This window comes from Silurus aristotelis (genome assembly GCF_946808225.1).
Source record: "Silurus aristotelis genome assembly, chromosome: 10".
In the NCBI taxonomy this organism is placed as follows: domain Eukaryota; kingdom Metazoa; phylum Chordata; class Actinopteri; order Siluriformes; family Siluridae; genus Silurus; species Silurus aristotelis.
Genome location: NC_139583.1, coordinates 12,760,598 through 12,777,610, shown reverse-complemented (window position 1 = coordinate 12,777,610; position 17,013 = coordinate 12,760,598). Strand labels below are relative to the sequence as shown.

At 37.7% G+C, this 17,013-nt stretch overlaps 2 protein-coding genes across 3 annotated transcripts in view; one reads left to right on the top strand and one right to left on the bottom strand.

The window, feature by feature from the left end:
* Positions 1-3,783: 3,783 nt before the first annotated feature.
* psme3ip1 (proteasome activator subunit 3 interacting protein 1) lies at positions 3,784-14,844 on the top strand. 2 transcript variants are annotated; one of them, XM_083552140.1, is made up of 9 exons: positions 3,784-3,877; positions 7,422-7,500; positions 7,610-7,731; positions 8,827-8,925; positions 9,339-9,461; positions 12,181-12,316; positions 12,701-12,795; positions 13,954-14,109; positions 14,494-14,844. In XM_083552140.1, exons 3-9 carry the CDS (start codon positions 7,617-7,619, stop codon positions 14,496-14,498), a joined length of 729 nt encoding a protein of 242 aa, XP_083408266.1. In that variant the 5' UTR covers positions 3,784-3,877; positions 7,422-7,500; positions 7,610-7,616; the 3' UTR covers positions 14,499-14,844. The 2 variants fall into 2 exon arrangements, with proteins under 2 accessions (XP_083408266.1, XP_083408265.1); XM_083552139.1 differs by having other exon boundaries at positions 13,954-14,844.
* Positions 14,845-15,036: 192 nt separating this feature from the next.
* cpne2 (copine II) overlaps positions 15,037-17,013 on the bottom strand; it is a 47,938-nt gene continuing 45,961 nt past the window's right edge. Inside the window, exons 15-16 of the mRNA XM_083552090.1 lie at positions 16,275-16,511; positions 15,037-15,689 (exon numbers count right to left, since the gene is read on the bottom strand). Coding sequence (XP_083408216.1) covers positions 15,582-15,689; positions 16,275-16,511 — 345 coding nt within the window. The 3' untranslated portion in view covers positions 15,037-15,581. The remainder of the gene's footprint in view (positions 15,690-16,274; positions 16,512-17,013) is intronic.

The following is a 17,013-nucleotide window of genomic DNA, read 5'->3' as shown; positions in this document are numbered from 1 at the left end:
AATAATTATTATTATTATTATTATTATTATTAATAATAATAATGTTATTATTATCATCATCATGATCATCATCATTATTATTATACATTGATTTTTCTACACATTGTTAATATTATGTTGCTACCCTTTAGTTCTTATGATCCTTTCAATTTAGTAGTTATATAAAAATGTGTTACATAAAAATACATCAGTTCAATATATAAATGCTGCAAAAAAAATTTTCTTTCTTGTTTTGGAAGGATTTTCCTACGATTAAACCTGTTTATTCAATGAAGGACAAATGCTGGCCATTTGTGGTTTGGAAATCATTGTATCCCATTCAGATCTATTATTTACAAAACTATACATTTGTAGTAGATATATACACTGAAATTACCAAAAATCAATCTGAATCAAATCTGAAAATGTATGTTTGTTTACTTTATAAGTAAAGTAAAAAGCTAAATAATCAGATTATGACAGTGTTGCCTCTTTTTAAAGGAAAACGCTAATCATGACTAAATGAGTTGACTAGAATAGTATAAAAATGTAAAGAATGGAATGGAATATGAGTTTTACTATAATATAAAATAATATTAAATTGAATATAACTTATTTCCGATATTATAGAAAGACCACAAATTAAAAACTCTGAAAATTCTCAAATATTTCCAACATTCCTGTATTTTCTTAATATCTAAACAAACTAAAGCAGTGGTCATGAGGAGTGGGTAAAAGAGATAAAAGAGAAGAACAAAGATGTGCACTGGTGGGTCAAACATTGTAAATATGTGATTGATCAGTGGGGCCAAAGTAAATCAATGATAAGGCATTTGGAACATTAGCTCACACAACCAAAGCGTTAAAATATACAGAGCACATGCTTTTCCTGTCTGTTATACACTCTGTGCCATCATGGTATTATCAAAATGGCATTCAAATCTGGAAACGATAATCGGTGCCAGAATGGATAAAAAAGATAACTTGCTTGTGAAGACATGTAGAAATTGTATGTACATATTGTGTGCCTTTTGCAACAGACTAACAATAGTCATTGTAGCTGCTTGTAGCCCAGGAGAACACATTAAGATGATCCACATTTGCCATGCTCCTAGACTTTAGTTTTTCAAAGAATTTGATTGATTGAATAGAATCTATAACCATAGGATTTTAAAACCCCTAACCCTGGCCCTAGATTAAGATAATGATCTGCATAACACCTGATGTGTCATTTGAACTGTGTTCAGAGTCCTAAAGTCAACTAAAATGACTGATATAAAGGGCCTGTTTGTCAGGCAACATAGGTCACAGAGTCATGAGTCTGGTGTGGCTTGAAAATGACTGAAGCGCATCAGCAGCTTGCATCCAACTGTCAGCCACTACAGAAGTGCAAATGATTCTTACTACAGTAATGGCACAGGTTTTCCATGAAAGAACATGGTCACATGATCATCATGCTCTCTATATGTTTTAACTTTATGACCACAACTCATTCAGGCTTTACACCTGCTCTCCTTCTTTCAACTTGTCTAACCAGCAGCTGTGATGGAAGCTGTGGAACTGTACTGAGTGTAGGACCCATTGCTACTGTATGCTCAAGTAACGTATTACGTATTACTATATACTTTGAGTTTATTTTTCGTATTAAAGTCTTTAAAGTGATCTTAAAGGTGTCAAATTAAAAGACAAATTCTCCACACATGACAATACTTGACGCATGATTTTGCACATACACAGCCGCAGCGTGATTCTTCATGTGCTCATCTGTGTATGTTGTATACATTTGAAAAAGATGCATATCATCGAATTGTAAAGGTTTAGCGATTTCCTGCAGTTTAATGTGTAAACACATTGACAAGCTCTGTCTTTCTTTAGAACTTTTTCACCGTCTTTGTGGTTGTTGTCATGAACTGCATTTCAGATCGAAAACTCTGACCTTACATTCTTTATTTACTAATTCATAAAGTTCAGGAGACTAGTATGCTGCACAGACACTTCTTTAATATTTTAATGCTAGAGGAATTTATCAATAAAGTCACAGCAATAAGTAGACAACTGGTGTTCCTGGAGTTGTCTACAATATTATAGTGCATTTACAACACCGGAACTAATCGCAAGTTCAGATTAATACTACAACCCCTGGCAAAAAGTATGGAATCACCCCTCTCAGATGATGTTCATTCAAATGTTTAATTGTGTAGAAAAAAAAACAAGCACATATATGCCACAAAACAATTTTCACTCAACAATCCAAACTTCTGGCTGTATAAAACACTTAAAAAACAAAACAAAGAAAGATAACTATAGTCAATTACAACTGTTTTTACAGATCAAACAGAGGAAAAAAATATGGAATCACACAAATCGGAGGAAAATTATATGGAATCACCATGCACTTTGCATTTCTAAAACAAACACCTGTATCTGATTACAACTGCTAATTAGTCTGCAGTTAAAAAAGAGTGCTTGCACACATTAGTGACGTGTTGAACCAAGATGATTGACATAAGTCATGGCTCCAACACGAGAGATGTCAGTTGAAACAAAGGAGAGGATTATCAAACTTCTCAAAGAAGGTAAATCTTCACGGAATGTTGCAAAAGATGTTGGTTGTTCCCAGTCAGCTGTGTCTAAAATCTGGACCAAGTACAAATCAAATGGAAAGGTTGTAAAAGGGAAGCGTACTGGTAGACCAAGAAAGACATCAAAGCGCCAAGACAGAAAACTTAAAGCAATATGCCTTGAAAACAGAAAATGCACAACAAAACAAATGAGGAACAAATGGGCAGAAAGTGGAGTCAATGTCTGTGACCGGACTGTAAGAAGGTCTACAGTCTAAAAGAAATGGGATTTACATACAGAAAAGCCAAACGAAAACCATCATTAACATCTAAACAGAAAAAAACAAGGTTTCAGTGGGCTAAAGAAAGACAATCTTGGACTGTGGATGACTGGATGAGAGTTATATTCAGTGATGAATCACGAATCTGCATTGGGCAGGGTGATGATGCTGGAACTTTTGTTTGGTGCCGTTCCAATGAAATTTATAAAGACAACTGCCTGAAGAAAACATGCAAATTTCCACAATCATTAATGATATGGGGTTGTATGTCAGGTAAAGGTATGGGAGAGATGACAGTCATTACATCTTCTATAAATGCACAAGTTTATGTTGAGATTTTGGACACTTTTCTTATTCCATCAATTGAAAGGATGTTTGGTGATGGTAGAATAATTTTTCAGGATGATAATGCATCGTGAAAACATTCCTACAGGAAAGACATATAATGTCAATGGCATGGCCTGCAAATAGTCTGGACCTCAATCCAATTGAAAATCTGTGGTGGAAATTAAAGAAAATGGTCCACGACAAGGCTCCAACCTGCAAGGCTGATCTGGCAACTGTAATAAGACAAAGCTGGAGACAGATTGATGAAGTATACTGTTTGTCATTAGTTAAATCCATGCTTCAGAGAATTCAAGCTGTTATAATAGCCAGAGGTGGTGCAACAAAGTACTAGTAGTGTTTTTATTTGGTGATTCCATATAATTTTCCTCAGATTTGTGTGATTCCATATTTTTTTTCCTCTGTTTGATCTGTAAAAACAGTTGTAATTGACTATAGTTATCTTTCTTTGTTTTGTTTTTTAAGTGTTTTATACAGCCAGAAGTTTGGATTGTTGAGTGAAAATTTTTGTGGCATATATGTGCTTGTTTTTTTTTCTACACAATTAAACATTTGAATGAACATCATCTGAGAAGGGTGATTCCATACTTTTTGCCAGGGGTTGTACATTTCCCAAGATTTGCTGTAAAACCCCGCCCACCCGTTATAGGAACTACATTTGATGAGGGGTTGTGTAACACGGACTCATTTACAGTTGCACAAAAGCGGGTGGTAAATATCTACATTTTCTGTCTATTTCTGTCAATTTCTGTCTGCGGGTAAATAATTCAGTTTTATTTCTTAAAACCAGCCTACAACTTTTAAAGTATTGTATCTAATATAATTCAGTTCAGGTACCAATCTTGGAATTTTGTGATATGTTTTATCTCGTGAACTGTTCTGTTAGCAAAGGAACGTTAGCTGGCGTGCATGCATGCAATGTTCTATTAATAGAATGATAAAAATTAATAAAATTATAAAAGCTGATTGTGCTCGGATAAACGTGATATAATGTGATTTGTGTAGTTCGTGGTTTTATACTGACGGTCGGTTGTGTTTTTGAATTTAGCTGTACTTGCTTTCACTTGTTTTCACACTAGCTCTGTGGGGAATCTTTCCCATGGTATATCATTGCATTTGGTATTTTGAAATTGATATTTTTGGCCAGTTAGGACTTTCTTAATTATATGTATAAACTGTTACTCAGTCTTACCAAGTGTTAGTCTAATGTTTAAACCAAAAAGTCAGTTACTGAATAATAGATTACCTGTAAGGCCCATTTGATCCCTTAGTATTTTTGGCTTATCGCTACCTCACTGTGATTAAATTATAATTAAGGGTTCAGGGTGTTTTCTTATGTATAGTTACCTGTGCATTATGTGGATGTTGATGTAGGCATGTGGATACATGTGGATGTGGATGTGGATCACAGGATGGCTGAATTGTTTATTCTGATTGGGTAGAAGTTGTTGATTAATTTTCTGTAAGAGGAGCTCTGACACAAGTACCAGCTGCATAGGTGTATATTAATGTTTTCCTTCTAATACATTATCATTACTATATTCAGGACTTATGGACACGGTTCTAGGACTAATAATACTATCTTTATCGTTTAGCATTTATGGTACGAGTCCTGAGTGTCTGCGATTTGATTGCCATTGGAGAATCTTCAGGACGGGAAGCTTTGTGGCTTTTTCACTAATATAAAAACTTTTCACTTGAGGATAACAAAAAAATATTTTATATGAGAGTAACTGTTTATAGTTGTTCATGTTGTTGATAACATGACAAAAACATGTTCTTAACAATTAACATGCACTATATGGACAAAAGTATTTGGACACCTGGCTTTCCCAGCCGTATGTGGTTCTTTCCCAAACTGTTATTGTAAAGCTGAAGGCACACAATTGCATAGGGTGCAATAGCAATAGTGGATGCAGTAGCATGACATTTTTATTTGACTTGAACTAGGAGACTCAATCCTGTTCCAGCATGACAATACCCCCATGCACAAAGCCAGCTCCATGAAGATATGCTTTACATGAGTTTGAGTGGAAGATCTCCTGCTATAGAGCTCAGATTTCAACCCTACTGAACACCTATGGGATGAATTAGAACTCTGACTGCACCCCAGGCCTCCTCACCTACATCAGTACCGTACATTACTAATGCTCTTTTGTCTGAATGAGCACAAATCTCCACAAGCACAAAATCTAGTGGAACATCTTCTCAGAAGAGTGGAGAGAAATATAAGCACAAATTGGGACTTAATATGGAATGCAATACTCAAAAAGCACATACTATACTTGTATCCAGGTGTCCGAAAACATTCAGCAATATAGTGCATCTTTAAACAGTTAAAATTACATGTAATAAATAAAAAAACTAGACGCATTGTGTCAGTGTAGGAAAATTAAATAGCTTCAGGGATCTTAAATGTTTTTCAAATAATACATTTCACTCTGTTAATGTCTGTATACTAATCAGGCATTACATTAAATATTTGATTTAAGTTTTGAAGCAGCAAAGTGTCTGTATGACCCTAAAAAGGGCTAAATTGCGATGACTAGACGACTAAGTCACAGCATCTCCAGAACTGTGGGCTGCTGCTGGTATGCAGTGGTTGGTATCTTGGTATGCCTCAGATTAAAAACAAAAACTCAGAAAAGACAGTACATCAAAGATAGTAGCCAGCGCTGATGAATTACTGTTTCTTTGACATCTTGTGGATTGCCAGGTGTGTGTGAACTGCCTGGTACTTACCTGAAAAAAATGGCCCCAGGATGGATTATGGGAGGACTTCAAGCTGATGTAGGAAGTGTAAATCTCTGGGACATTGTGCTAGAAAACCCCTGTCCTGGCCTTCATGTGGATGCTACGTTTAGTGCACTCCTTCATGGCAACATTATTCACTTATGAAGTGGCTTCTTTCAGCAGGATAACCTGCCCTGCCACTAGGGGCAGAACATTTCCGGAAACTTTCAATGGGAACATCATCTGGAGAATTTTGGAAATATTCCAAGTTGAAAACTTACTAGGAATTTATGGAAATGTATGGGAAACTCAAACTATTATAAACAAACAAAAATATAAACATTTTGTTTGCTCATAAGATGACATCCATGCAAACTAATACAGATTAAAATAAAAAAATTACTTTTTGATTTAATTGTAGTATAATTTTGTTGTACAATAGCTTTCACACAACACAAGGACGTTTTAAACATTTAATGTATGTAATATTTGTCATTTATGTGAATAATTGCCATGATGGACTGTGTGTGTGTGTGTGTGTAATTTGTGTGCCAGATTCAAGAAATGATTTGTGTTTTGTTATGGAGGAATGCACCGTGCATGTAGGGGGTGTGGCCTCAGTAGCCCTTCAGAAAGTGTGCTGTGTGCATGTGATTGAGGAATGTGCAGTGTAGAAATTCAACTGGAATCACATTAAATCTGGTTGTTTTAACCCAATTATTTGTTTTCAACTACATTTAAGTTTCCTGTTATAGGCTAACCTGCAATTCTGTAAGTTCCCAGATATCAATGTTATGGAATGTTTCCAGTCTTAAAAATTCATGGAATTTTGCAACCCTTTCTGTGACACAAATAAATGTTCAAGAATGGTTTGAGGAACATGATTGAGGTGAAGGTGGTGTTCAAGCTGATTCTTTTAATGTGTGGTGTGTTCTGAGCAAAAAAAAAAGTATGGCTTGCAACCCAGATGTCTTAAAGAATCTGCTATTAACATCTTGGTGCCAGACAGCACACCTTCAGAGGTTTTCTGGAGTCTATACCTTGAATAGTCAGAGCTGTTTTGCAGCACAAGGGGACCCCCCTAACCCCCACCCAGCAATGTGCTCTAGTATCATTTGTTCTTGATGAGAAGTTATCTGAAATTGCAAAGTAGTGAAATGAGCCACAAGAGGGAGCTGTTTACCTTTGGGTTTTTTCAGTGAAAGCTGGCGTTTTGCAAACTCGCATTACTGAGAGGAAAAATAAATGAAAACTATAAAATGCAATTTGTTTAAAGGACTGATTCTGTACTAGCTGTAGTTTAATTTGTGATAATGTTTTTCCTGGTTACATTTGCTTAATTCAGCATGAGTTAATGGTTAAATGTATGTGTGTGTTGGACTTTACTAGTGATGTCTGAGCATGATCGTTAATACCATCTCTTCCAATCCGAAAAAAGCCTTGCACTTGATCTGATTTATGATAATGATGTAAGCAAACGTTTTTCTTATCGCAGTTTTCTAAATCTTTCCTTCTGTTTCAGCTCTGATGCACAGAATCTGTTCTTGATGACTTCATGAGCTACATCCAGTTTTCCTCTCGATAAAGCAGATCACATTAAGGTATGGTTTTGAAGCTGAAATGTTTCTGACTAGACCAATATGCACTTATAATTTTATAAGATTTAAACTGAAATTGTAAGTTTTTGCTGCGATTATATATTTTTTAAAGCACTGCCATGGCGGATGGGGTGGACCTGAGCCGAAAGTTTGTTTCAGAGTCGGAGTTGGAGGAGAAGAGGAAAAAGCGACAGGAGGAATGGGAGAAAGTTCGCAAGCCAGAGGATCCTGAAGGTTAATAGTGTATATAAATCGTTTGGGTTGACGTGATCATCATGCTCTGGTCTCCAAAATAATTTTCAAGTGCGACCCAAATACCGGATAACCTCAAGTTCTTTCTTAAATTGTGCTCCTTTTTAACTATGGATGAATTGTTTAATTCCATACATCACTTTTGTCTATGCAGGTTTGTGAAATAGTAGGTCTCCATTCACATTTCCTGTTTGTTTTAATAGTTGATGTTGTTTTTTCCATTATTACAGAACTGTGCTTTTTTTTTTTTTTTTTTTTGCATGTCCTCACATTCTTGTATATGTAGCTTTTTAGCCGTGCAGGTTGGTATGAGGTGTACATTTCCCACAATGCTCTTCGTGCAAGTACTAGTTATGCTGCTCCCCTAATATGAACGTGTTGTTTTATTATTCAGTATGGTGTTCTTTCCAGACTGATTCCCGCTTCCTGCCATAACAAACTTTAAAAAACAGAAAGTAATGTGACCAACCAGAAAACACACGTTAAGAGAACGAATAGCTTCAAAGCCCGAATTTGGCTCCCACCACAGTCAAGGAGATATGAGCTCCAGATGACCAGGGATCGATTTACATTTCACAAATGCCACCAAGTATGTAAAAATATGAAACGAGAACACAAATCTTTTTCCTTATTAGACCCATTACGAAGTGGATTAGAAGTTGCAGGCCGAACTGATACGTAGTGTCAAGAACTCAGATGGAGTGTGAAGTTTGAGCGGAAGAAAGCAAGAAAAAATCCTGGTCACATTGGAATTAAATGCTGATGTTTGAGTTCATAATACATAGTATTTAATTGTATGATTTATATCATTCCTTACTATCAGCTCAGTGAATGATGATTGAACGGCTTTTGTCGGTCTTGGTGCTTTTTCAGCCCTGTTCCTTCCTGCATCTTACTGCGTCTTAGCAATTTTCATTTTCCAATTTACATTTAAATCACTCGAATCAATTTCACAATTTGACTTGGGTTAGGCTCCTGGCTGAGGAAGCAGCATAATTACACCATTAAAATAGGACTCAACTGTTTCAGTTTTTCTTAAATGCTTCTTTGTGTGTGCTTATTTGTGCATTCCTGCAGTCGTCCCTGATGAGGAGTATGACCCTCGATCCCTTTTCGAGAAGCTCCAAGAGCAGAAGGACAAGAAGCAAGAGGAATATGAGGAACAATTCAAATTCAGTAAGACCACAGTCCACTCAAATTTTCACCACATACTGTGATCTGAAGATTAGTACCTGTGGTCATTCAGGGTTTGAAACACGTGTGTACATGTGCCTGCGAGAGATGTGCATGAGTCATTTTTGCCGGCTCTGGCAGGAGATGGGCATGCTCTCGGCTGCTCCGTTACTTATCCGTATCCCTGGAGACGGACCCGTCCTCAGTCTCCCTGGCGACCAGCGGCTCCTTGCCTTGCTCTTAACACTGAGTTAATTTAAGGGCAGATTGCTTGATCCATGTAATAACCACACCATCGGTCATTTTACAAAGGGCAAGCTAGCGTGGAACAAGCATCAGTTTGACAGCAGTTTTTGACACCTCAAAGTATATGTGCGAGTCTCAGGAGACCCAGCTGTGCTGATTTTTCTCCATAGAGAACATGGTAAAAGGCTTGGATGAGGACGAGGCCCACTTTCTGGACGAAGTGTCACGGCAGCAGTGCCTCGTCGAGAAGCAGAGGCGAGACGAGGAGAAAAAGGAGCTTCTGGAATATAGGATATCCTTTTACTTTGTAGCACACACACACACACTCCGTTACTCAACTTTCGAAAGACTGCCAGAGTTCAGAGTCTGTTTGCTTTCTAGTTCGTTAAATTGGTAGTAGAGGCAGCTGTCAAAACACAGTAGCTGTCATGTCACGAGGACGAAGACCTCTTGCACCTTGTTAGTGCTCCGACTTTTATACACGGCTGGAAACAGTAAGGCAGGTTTGAACAGAAACGCAAACAGAGAAAGTTTCATATTTGTGAGTCCCAGCAGTTTTAGTCTTAATGCAATGTAGAGTGTTTATTTATTTGTGTGCAGAGAAAATACAAAACGCAGTCTTAATAAAAAGTATTCAAGTTCCAAATGTGTTCAAATGTGCGCTTAGTAACAGTTTTTTGCATGTTTAATGCCATTGCTATTGAATAATGCCAGACAGGATTGGAATGTTTTTGGTTCGTGGGAAAGTGCTGTTATTTCATAAATCAGGATAGGGTTTGACCCTGCAGCTCTGACTGTATTAAAGGCTTGGATGTGGAAGTATTTACCAGCCATGCATTCCTGTGCTGAGAAATCTAAACTTCTAATGCCCCTTCACAAGAATGTTAACTTGGCACATGCTGATGTATCCAAACCCTGGATCTAGCAGATATCTTTGGGATTTTTTATTTTTTTTTTAATGGAACAACGGTGTCCAATTGTTCATTCTTTCCTGCTGCCAGTCAGACGTGTGTATCGCAGGTTGGAGGACGCGTTGTCGTGGCAACGGAGCCGTTCGGCAGGCTTGCGGCAGCGATGACGTGTAATTTCGCAGCGGAGAGCCGTGAACTTCTGTTCCACAGTGTAATATAACAATATGGGCTAATTTAACCGTCTTAGACTCCAGGGGTTGCAGTTTTTCTTAGCCACGTTTTCAGGGCATTTTTTTCTTCTTCTGAGAAGTCAGTCAGAGGGGATGTGGATTTGATTTTGATGGTAGTTAAAAAAAAAATTAAATAAAAATAGTCAAGTTTGTCAGATTTCTATCTAATAGATATCTATTTGGTTTGGAGTGTCATTTAAACGAAGTGCAATTTAGATAGGATTTTTGTTGTTATCAGACTAGGTGTTTTTAAATACATTATAAACCTATATATACTGTGTGTGTGTGTGTGTGTGTGTGTGTATGTATATGTGTATATATATATATGTAGATATAGAGATATATATAGATAGATAGATAGATAGATAGATAGATAGATAGATAGATAGATAGATAGATAGATAGATAGATATACATAGATAGAAAGCATCTCACAAAAGTGAGTACACCCCTTATATTTCAGATTTCAGAACATTTAAAAACCTGTGTACCATTTCACAAGTTTCTGCTGCATCCTCTGAGTCTGTCTTATCCATGTGAGTGCGCATGTTAAGAAAACATAATAATGTGCCTAAATATTTAGTGCAGTAGTATGCAGTTTGAGATGTGAATGATGTCTGTGGTCTTGCAAACATAACTGTTCCTAAAGCAAGGAAAATAAATAAAAAAATATACGTTCGTTTCGATTCCATTGGCATGACTGTAGGTAGGCGTATTATAATAAAATAGTAGGTTTGGAAAGCTATTAGACCCGGCAGCTGTGTTTGTGTTGATAAGGAGAAGTCAACATGTAGAGGTTATGATTATCAAGCAAGTCCAAATACAGTGTAACACATTGTCATAGAAATGCACAACCATGCTAGCTGGCTGAATGCCCATGCCTTGTCTGTTATATGTTTCTAAGCATTTTTCTTTCATTCTGAAATATTGACCAATTTGTGTTTCCACTCATTAATAATCATGTTTTCTTTTTTAGTTATGGCTTTAATCTTTAGTCTTTCCAGTGTCATCATTTGAGCCTGATATAAATGGAAAACTAAAGTGTTGCTCAGTTTGTATAATAATAGAGAGTTTCATAATTAATTTTTTCTTATTTTATTTATACCGAGCATAGCCAGAATGCAGAAAACTTCTAGACATGGCTGATTATAATGGACATTTATAATTATAAGGGTTATAATTATAATAGAATATAAGTAATGAAGAGTGTGTTAGAGAAGAAAAGAGTGCAGGCAGGGTGGAGTGGGTGGAGAAGAGTGACAGGAGTGATTTGTGATAGAAGAGTATCTGTAAGAGTGAAAGGGAAAGTTTATAGGACTGTGGTGAGACCTGCAATGTTGTATGGATTAGAGACAGTGGCATTGAGTAAAAGACAGGAGGTGAAGCTGGAGGTAGCAGAGCTGAAGATGTTAAGGTTTTGTTTGGGAGTGACGAGGATGGACAAGATTAGAAATGAGTTTATTAGAGGGACAGCACATGTAGGACGTTTTGGAGACCAAGCGAGTGAGGCGAGATTGAGATGGTTTGGACATGTGCAGAGGAGGGACATGGGGTATATTGGTAGCAGAATGCTGAGGGTGGAGCCACCAGGAAGGAGGAAAAGAGGAAGACCAAGAAGGAGTTTTATGGATGTGGTGAGGGAAGACATGCAGGTAGTTGGGTTGAAAGAGGCAGATGTACAGGACAGGGGGGTATGGAGACGGATAATCCTCTCTGGCAGCCCCTAATGGGAGCAGCCGAAAGAAGAAGAAGAATTTATAATCTAATAAATGGTTCTGTATTTATTTGATAACCTCAAAGAATAGCAATATGACCCTCTCTGTACTGGTCCAGGGTGCACCTGTAGCTCTCCTTAACGCCCAAACCCCACAGTGCTTTGAAGAAACTGGCATCCAGTGAGAGTCAAAAGAAGGAGCAGGAGAAAAAGGCTGCATCCAAACCACCAGAGCAAAAGACTAGCCACCTGTCTCAGGCACACCTGCTGGCTGGTGCGGTCAAGCGCCGCAGGTAAGGAGAAGGGATTTATGGGAATTGAGAGACATTCTTGAAAACCCTTTGGGATCTTTTATTGTTTTTCTTATATATATATATATATATATATATATATATATATATATATATATTAGTCAGCGATTATCTAAAATAACTAGCTTACATTCATATATGTAGGCCTATATTCGTTTTTACATATCAGAACAAAGCAGAAAATTGCTTTGTTCTCTCATAAGTCATTTAACCTATTTTAGGACTTAATTAATTTTGTTCTGATTTCAATGACTCATGCTGACTACTTTTTACATACCGACATTGTACTTGCTGAAGTGTCGGAGAACTGAGTGGGATTTTTGAACACGGATTAAGCAGTGTGTTCACCGGTGTTTTTGGCTGCAGTTCCTCTCAGTCATCAGATAGCAGTAAGAAGCCGAGGGTGGAGGAGACGACGACAGCAGCAGCAGCAGAAACAACCGGCAATGGCAGTCAGACAGGTGGGCAGTGAACTGGACGCTTTGAGGTATCAAGGACTAGTATGTGAATAAATCTTTTTTTACTTTATATAATACATACACTGAATAGATAAAAGGACATCTGACTTTTCCAGCCATATGTGGTTCTTCCCCAAACTGTTACCACAAATTTGGATGCACACAATTGTATAGGATGTCTTTGGATATAGCAGCGTTACATTTTCCCTTTACTTAAACTATGAAACCCAAACCTGTTCCAGCATGACAATGAAGATGAGGTTTACCATGTTTGGAGTGGAAGATTTAGAGTGGCCTGCTATTGAGCTCTGACCCCTACCCTATTGAACACCTTGGAGATAAATTGGAAAGCTGAATGCACCCCAGGACTCCGCATCCTTCATCAGTACTTGACTTTGACTTGAACACCCTTGTGGCTGAATGAGCACACTTCTCCACAACCACACTCCAAACACTAGTGGATCATCTTCCCAGTAGAGTGGAGGTTATTATAAAAGCAAATGCGGACTAAATTGTCAATGAGATGTTCAGAAAACATATATGAAACTTTAGTCCATACAAGTCTTTTGTAAATATACTATACATACTCACTGTCCACTTTATTAGAAACATCTGTAGTTAACTAAACAGCCAATCACGTGGCATCAGCATTAACGTGGATCTTTTGGGATTTTGGGAATAATAAAATACTACTCGTTTTTATATTTTTAATATTAAATCTCCATATCTTAATGCTAAAGATTTGCATACTAGTTTTATTCACATAACACTTTTCCCTAAATATTTTGTATATTTAGAGGAATGTTAATTACAGAAAAATACATTAGTCACATAAAGTATTATGTTTTTTCTAAGCCATTAAAAGGAAAGCATCTTAGAAGTACTTAGACTTTTCAAACAACTATGCTTTATCATCACATTTTTTGTAGCCAATTCTAGATCATGTAGGACCATGGAAGTATATGCTGAGACTAATTAAAATGTCTGTTCTTTATTACATAAAAAAGTATTCTACTATGTGTTCTATACTATATACGTGATATTTTTACTATATACAAGCATTAATATAATATTTTTCCACATGTTTTACGAAACAAAAATTCAAATAATGTTTATACTGTGTTTGTTTAATGATGTTTATTTCTACATGTCTTTGTTCAGAACAGGAAACAGGGGAGCAGAAACCGGTGCCTGAGCCAGGAGTTACACGAGGGGGCATGCTCCACCGTCCTTCTGCAGCCATGTGTGTGGGCATCCTGCCAGGGCTCGGGGCCTACTCGGGCAGCAGCGACTCAGAGTCGAGCAGTGACAGCGAAGGTAGCGTGGAAGGAACCACACCTCCCATAAAGTGCAACAGACTCTTCAGATAGACACCGTGATGAGCCAAACGGTCATCCACATTTATTTCTCCCTTATTACCTATTAGTTCCTCCCCTGTTTTTGTCTTTTTAGCTGGGGGGAATCACAGTTTCTTGATCTCTTAACTCACTATAAGCTCAGTAATTTGCAGTGTCTCAGATCTAAAATCCGCCCCTCTGAGTGGGCAAATTTAGCTTTCCATGAGTTTTTTTTCTCTCTCTCTTTATCAATTACCTTAATACTAATTAAAAGCTGCTTTGAGTAATTGGCATTGTGGTCATTGATATGTTTGCATTGAAATGTGACTCCTCCCCCATCATCCCCATATTACATTCCATACAGTTTAAATCCCTGCACCTAAACCTGGCGAAGACGCCCCACACGCCTCCGTGGCTTCTACCATGGTGCTGACCGAGAGGACGTCGACTGACCTCTGTGGATCGAAGAGAAGGCTGCTTTATGTCACTTAATCAGATATCTTCAGGACCACCATATGAGCGAAGCAGACTATTACGAGCAGTTCTGGTTGGAAAATGCAGACAAAATGTTTTTTAAAAGGTTGTCTTGGAAAAAAAAAAAAAAAAAAAGCTGCAATGCTAAAAATGCTGGATATTTTATGATCTGTTCCCTATAAGGATATGAATGTGTGTGAAAGCTGGACAGGACATTAAAGCCAAAGGGAAAAAAATGAAAGATGTTTGTCGTGTTTTTCCCCCCTCATGGAGTTTAAAATGAATGGCACATTAATCAAGTATGTTTATCCTGTCTAATTGCAGATTCGTGCTCTGCATACTAGTAAACGTTCTATAAACACTCGGTTGTAGGTTAAACCTCACTGAGGAGGCACATGTAATATGACGTGGTCACATCTCATGACACATGCTCCATTGCTAGCAACACCTCAAGTGATATTTATTGACCTGAGTACAGTAACAAAAACTGACCAAACTGTATAAAAGCAAAACAAAAACAAAAAAAACACCATGACCATGGTACTATACATTGGACAAATTACAAAGCACTACAGAAAAATTACAATTCTGAAAGATAATATAATCTTTAAAACACAAATATACATTCAAAAAGTTCTCTTTTCCTCTGTAAATATTTAGCAAAGGTTCCTCAGCTCTAATTCTCAGTGACTTTTGATTTTGATGGTTCTCTTTTGCCAAACCTGGTACTAGAATTAAGAACCCTTTCATTAATGGAGTTAGTGTCTTGACACACACAAACAACCTTACATTGCATCTTGTTTTCCAACTTGGCATATATAAAACAATAAATAAAAACATTTATTTATTAAAAACAATTATTTCTAGAAAGGCATGCGCTTTGTCCTTCAGAATTGTCAAGAAATCTTTTTTTTCTTTTTTTTGTAAACAGTAAGTACATTTTGGCAACATGCAGTGTGAACCCCACGCTTCAAACTTTCACTCCGCCATCGTGTTTCTAGGCGACAGGTTCCTCTGTTTGAAATACTGGGTAACCTGTTGAGGCAACTCGGCCAACACTGATTTGGCTAAAGTTTCCTTTGGAGCCTGTGAGAAAAAAACAAACAAACACAAGCATACAATGCAGTCAGCTGATGACATGCCAGAACTAAGGATTTCTCATTAGGTTCCTGAAGCTGCGATCTCCCTATTACTGAGGCAGATGCACTGATTGGGTAATGAAGTGCTGAATGTGTTCAGTACTTGAAATGAACTTCAATTTGTAGTGAAGAATGCCGCAGGGAGCATTGTGTTCGCTCTCTCTCGCACTGTTGAGGAAGTCACGTGGTCTGCAAAACTCCCACTCCCACTCCCACACAAAAGCTCTGGAACTGATCCAGAACACAGAGCCATCACATGCAGCCTAGTAGCGCCCACAGTATTGATTAAATGAGAAAGCCAACAACTTGGGGTCAAATTACACGCTGTAATATTGACAGCGTAACAGCGTAGCGCAGCGCAGCAACCTGTAACCTGTCTCAGCAACAATAATGTAGCTCTGTGCATAAAAGATGTGTCCTTACATAACAGTACCAGGGAAAAAGAGCTTGTGAAGTAGAAAATGTGAGCTGGTGGTTGAAACCAACACAGGGAAATTTCAACAGAAAAAAACCCAAAAAAACAGGTACTCACGTTGCGGAAGTCCCTGAACGGGACAAACTGCACTATGTCCCTGATCGCCTCTTCTCCAGTGTAGGAACGTAGTGCGCTGCTGTCTCCATCCAGAAACTCCATTGCGGCAAAGTCGGCATTGCCCACTCCAATAATAATGATGGACATGGGCAGTTTGGCAGCTTGTACTATCGCATGACGCGTCTCATCCATGTCACTGATCACGCCGTCAGTAATAATCAGCAATGTGAAGTATTGCTGTAGAAAAAAAGAGATATGGTATAAATAATCCAATTATGGCAGTCAACCATAAATAAATAAATAGGATAGTGTACCTATAAACTTTTTAATCAAACTAAATATAAATGACCACATAAGTGCTTGTGTTTAAAATAACTGTAGGTTTTTGTTTCCCATGACACTGCCCCTGTGCACAAAGCCAACTCCATGAATATATGATGTACATGGGTTGGACTGAAGATCTTGAGTGGCCTGCTATAGAGCTCGACCCTATTGAATACCTTTGGGATAAAACACTGACTGCACCCGAGGCCTCCTCCCCCTACATCAGACCCTTATAGCTGAATGAGCACAAATCTCCACATCGTCCCAGAAGAGTGGAGGTTATTATAACAGCAAATTGGACTAAACATGGAACAGAATGTTCAAAACTTATTAGCAGCTGTCCACAAACTTTTGTCCATATAGTGTAAACCTTCTGAATGCTTGTGAAACCAGCGCCATCTTTTTCAACTGCTGC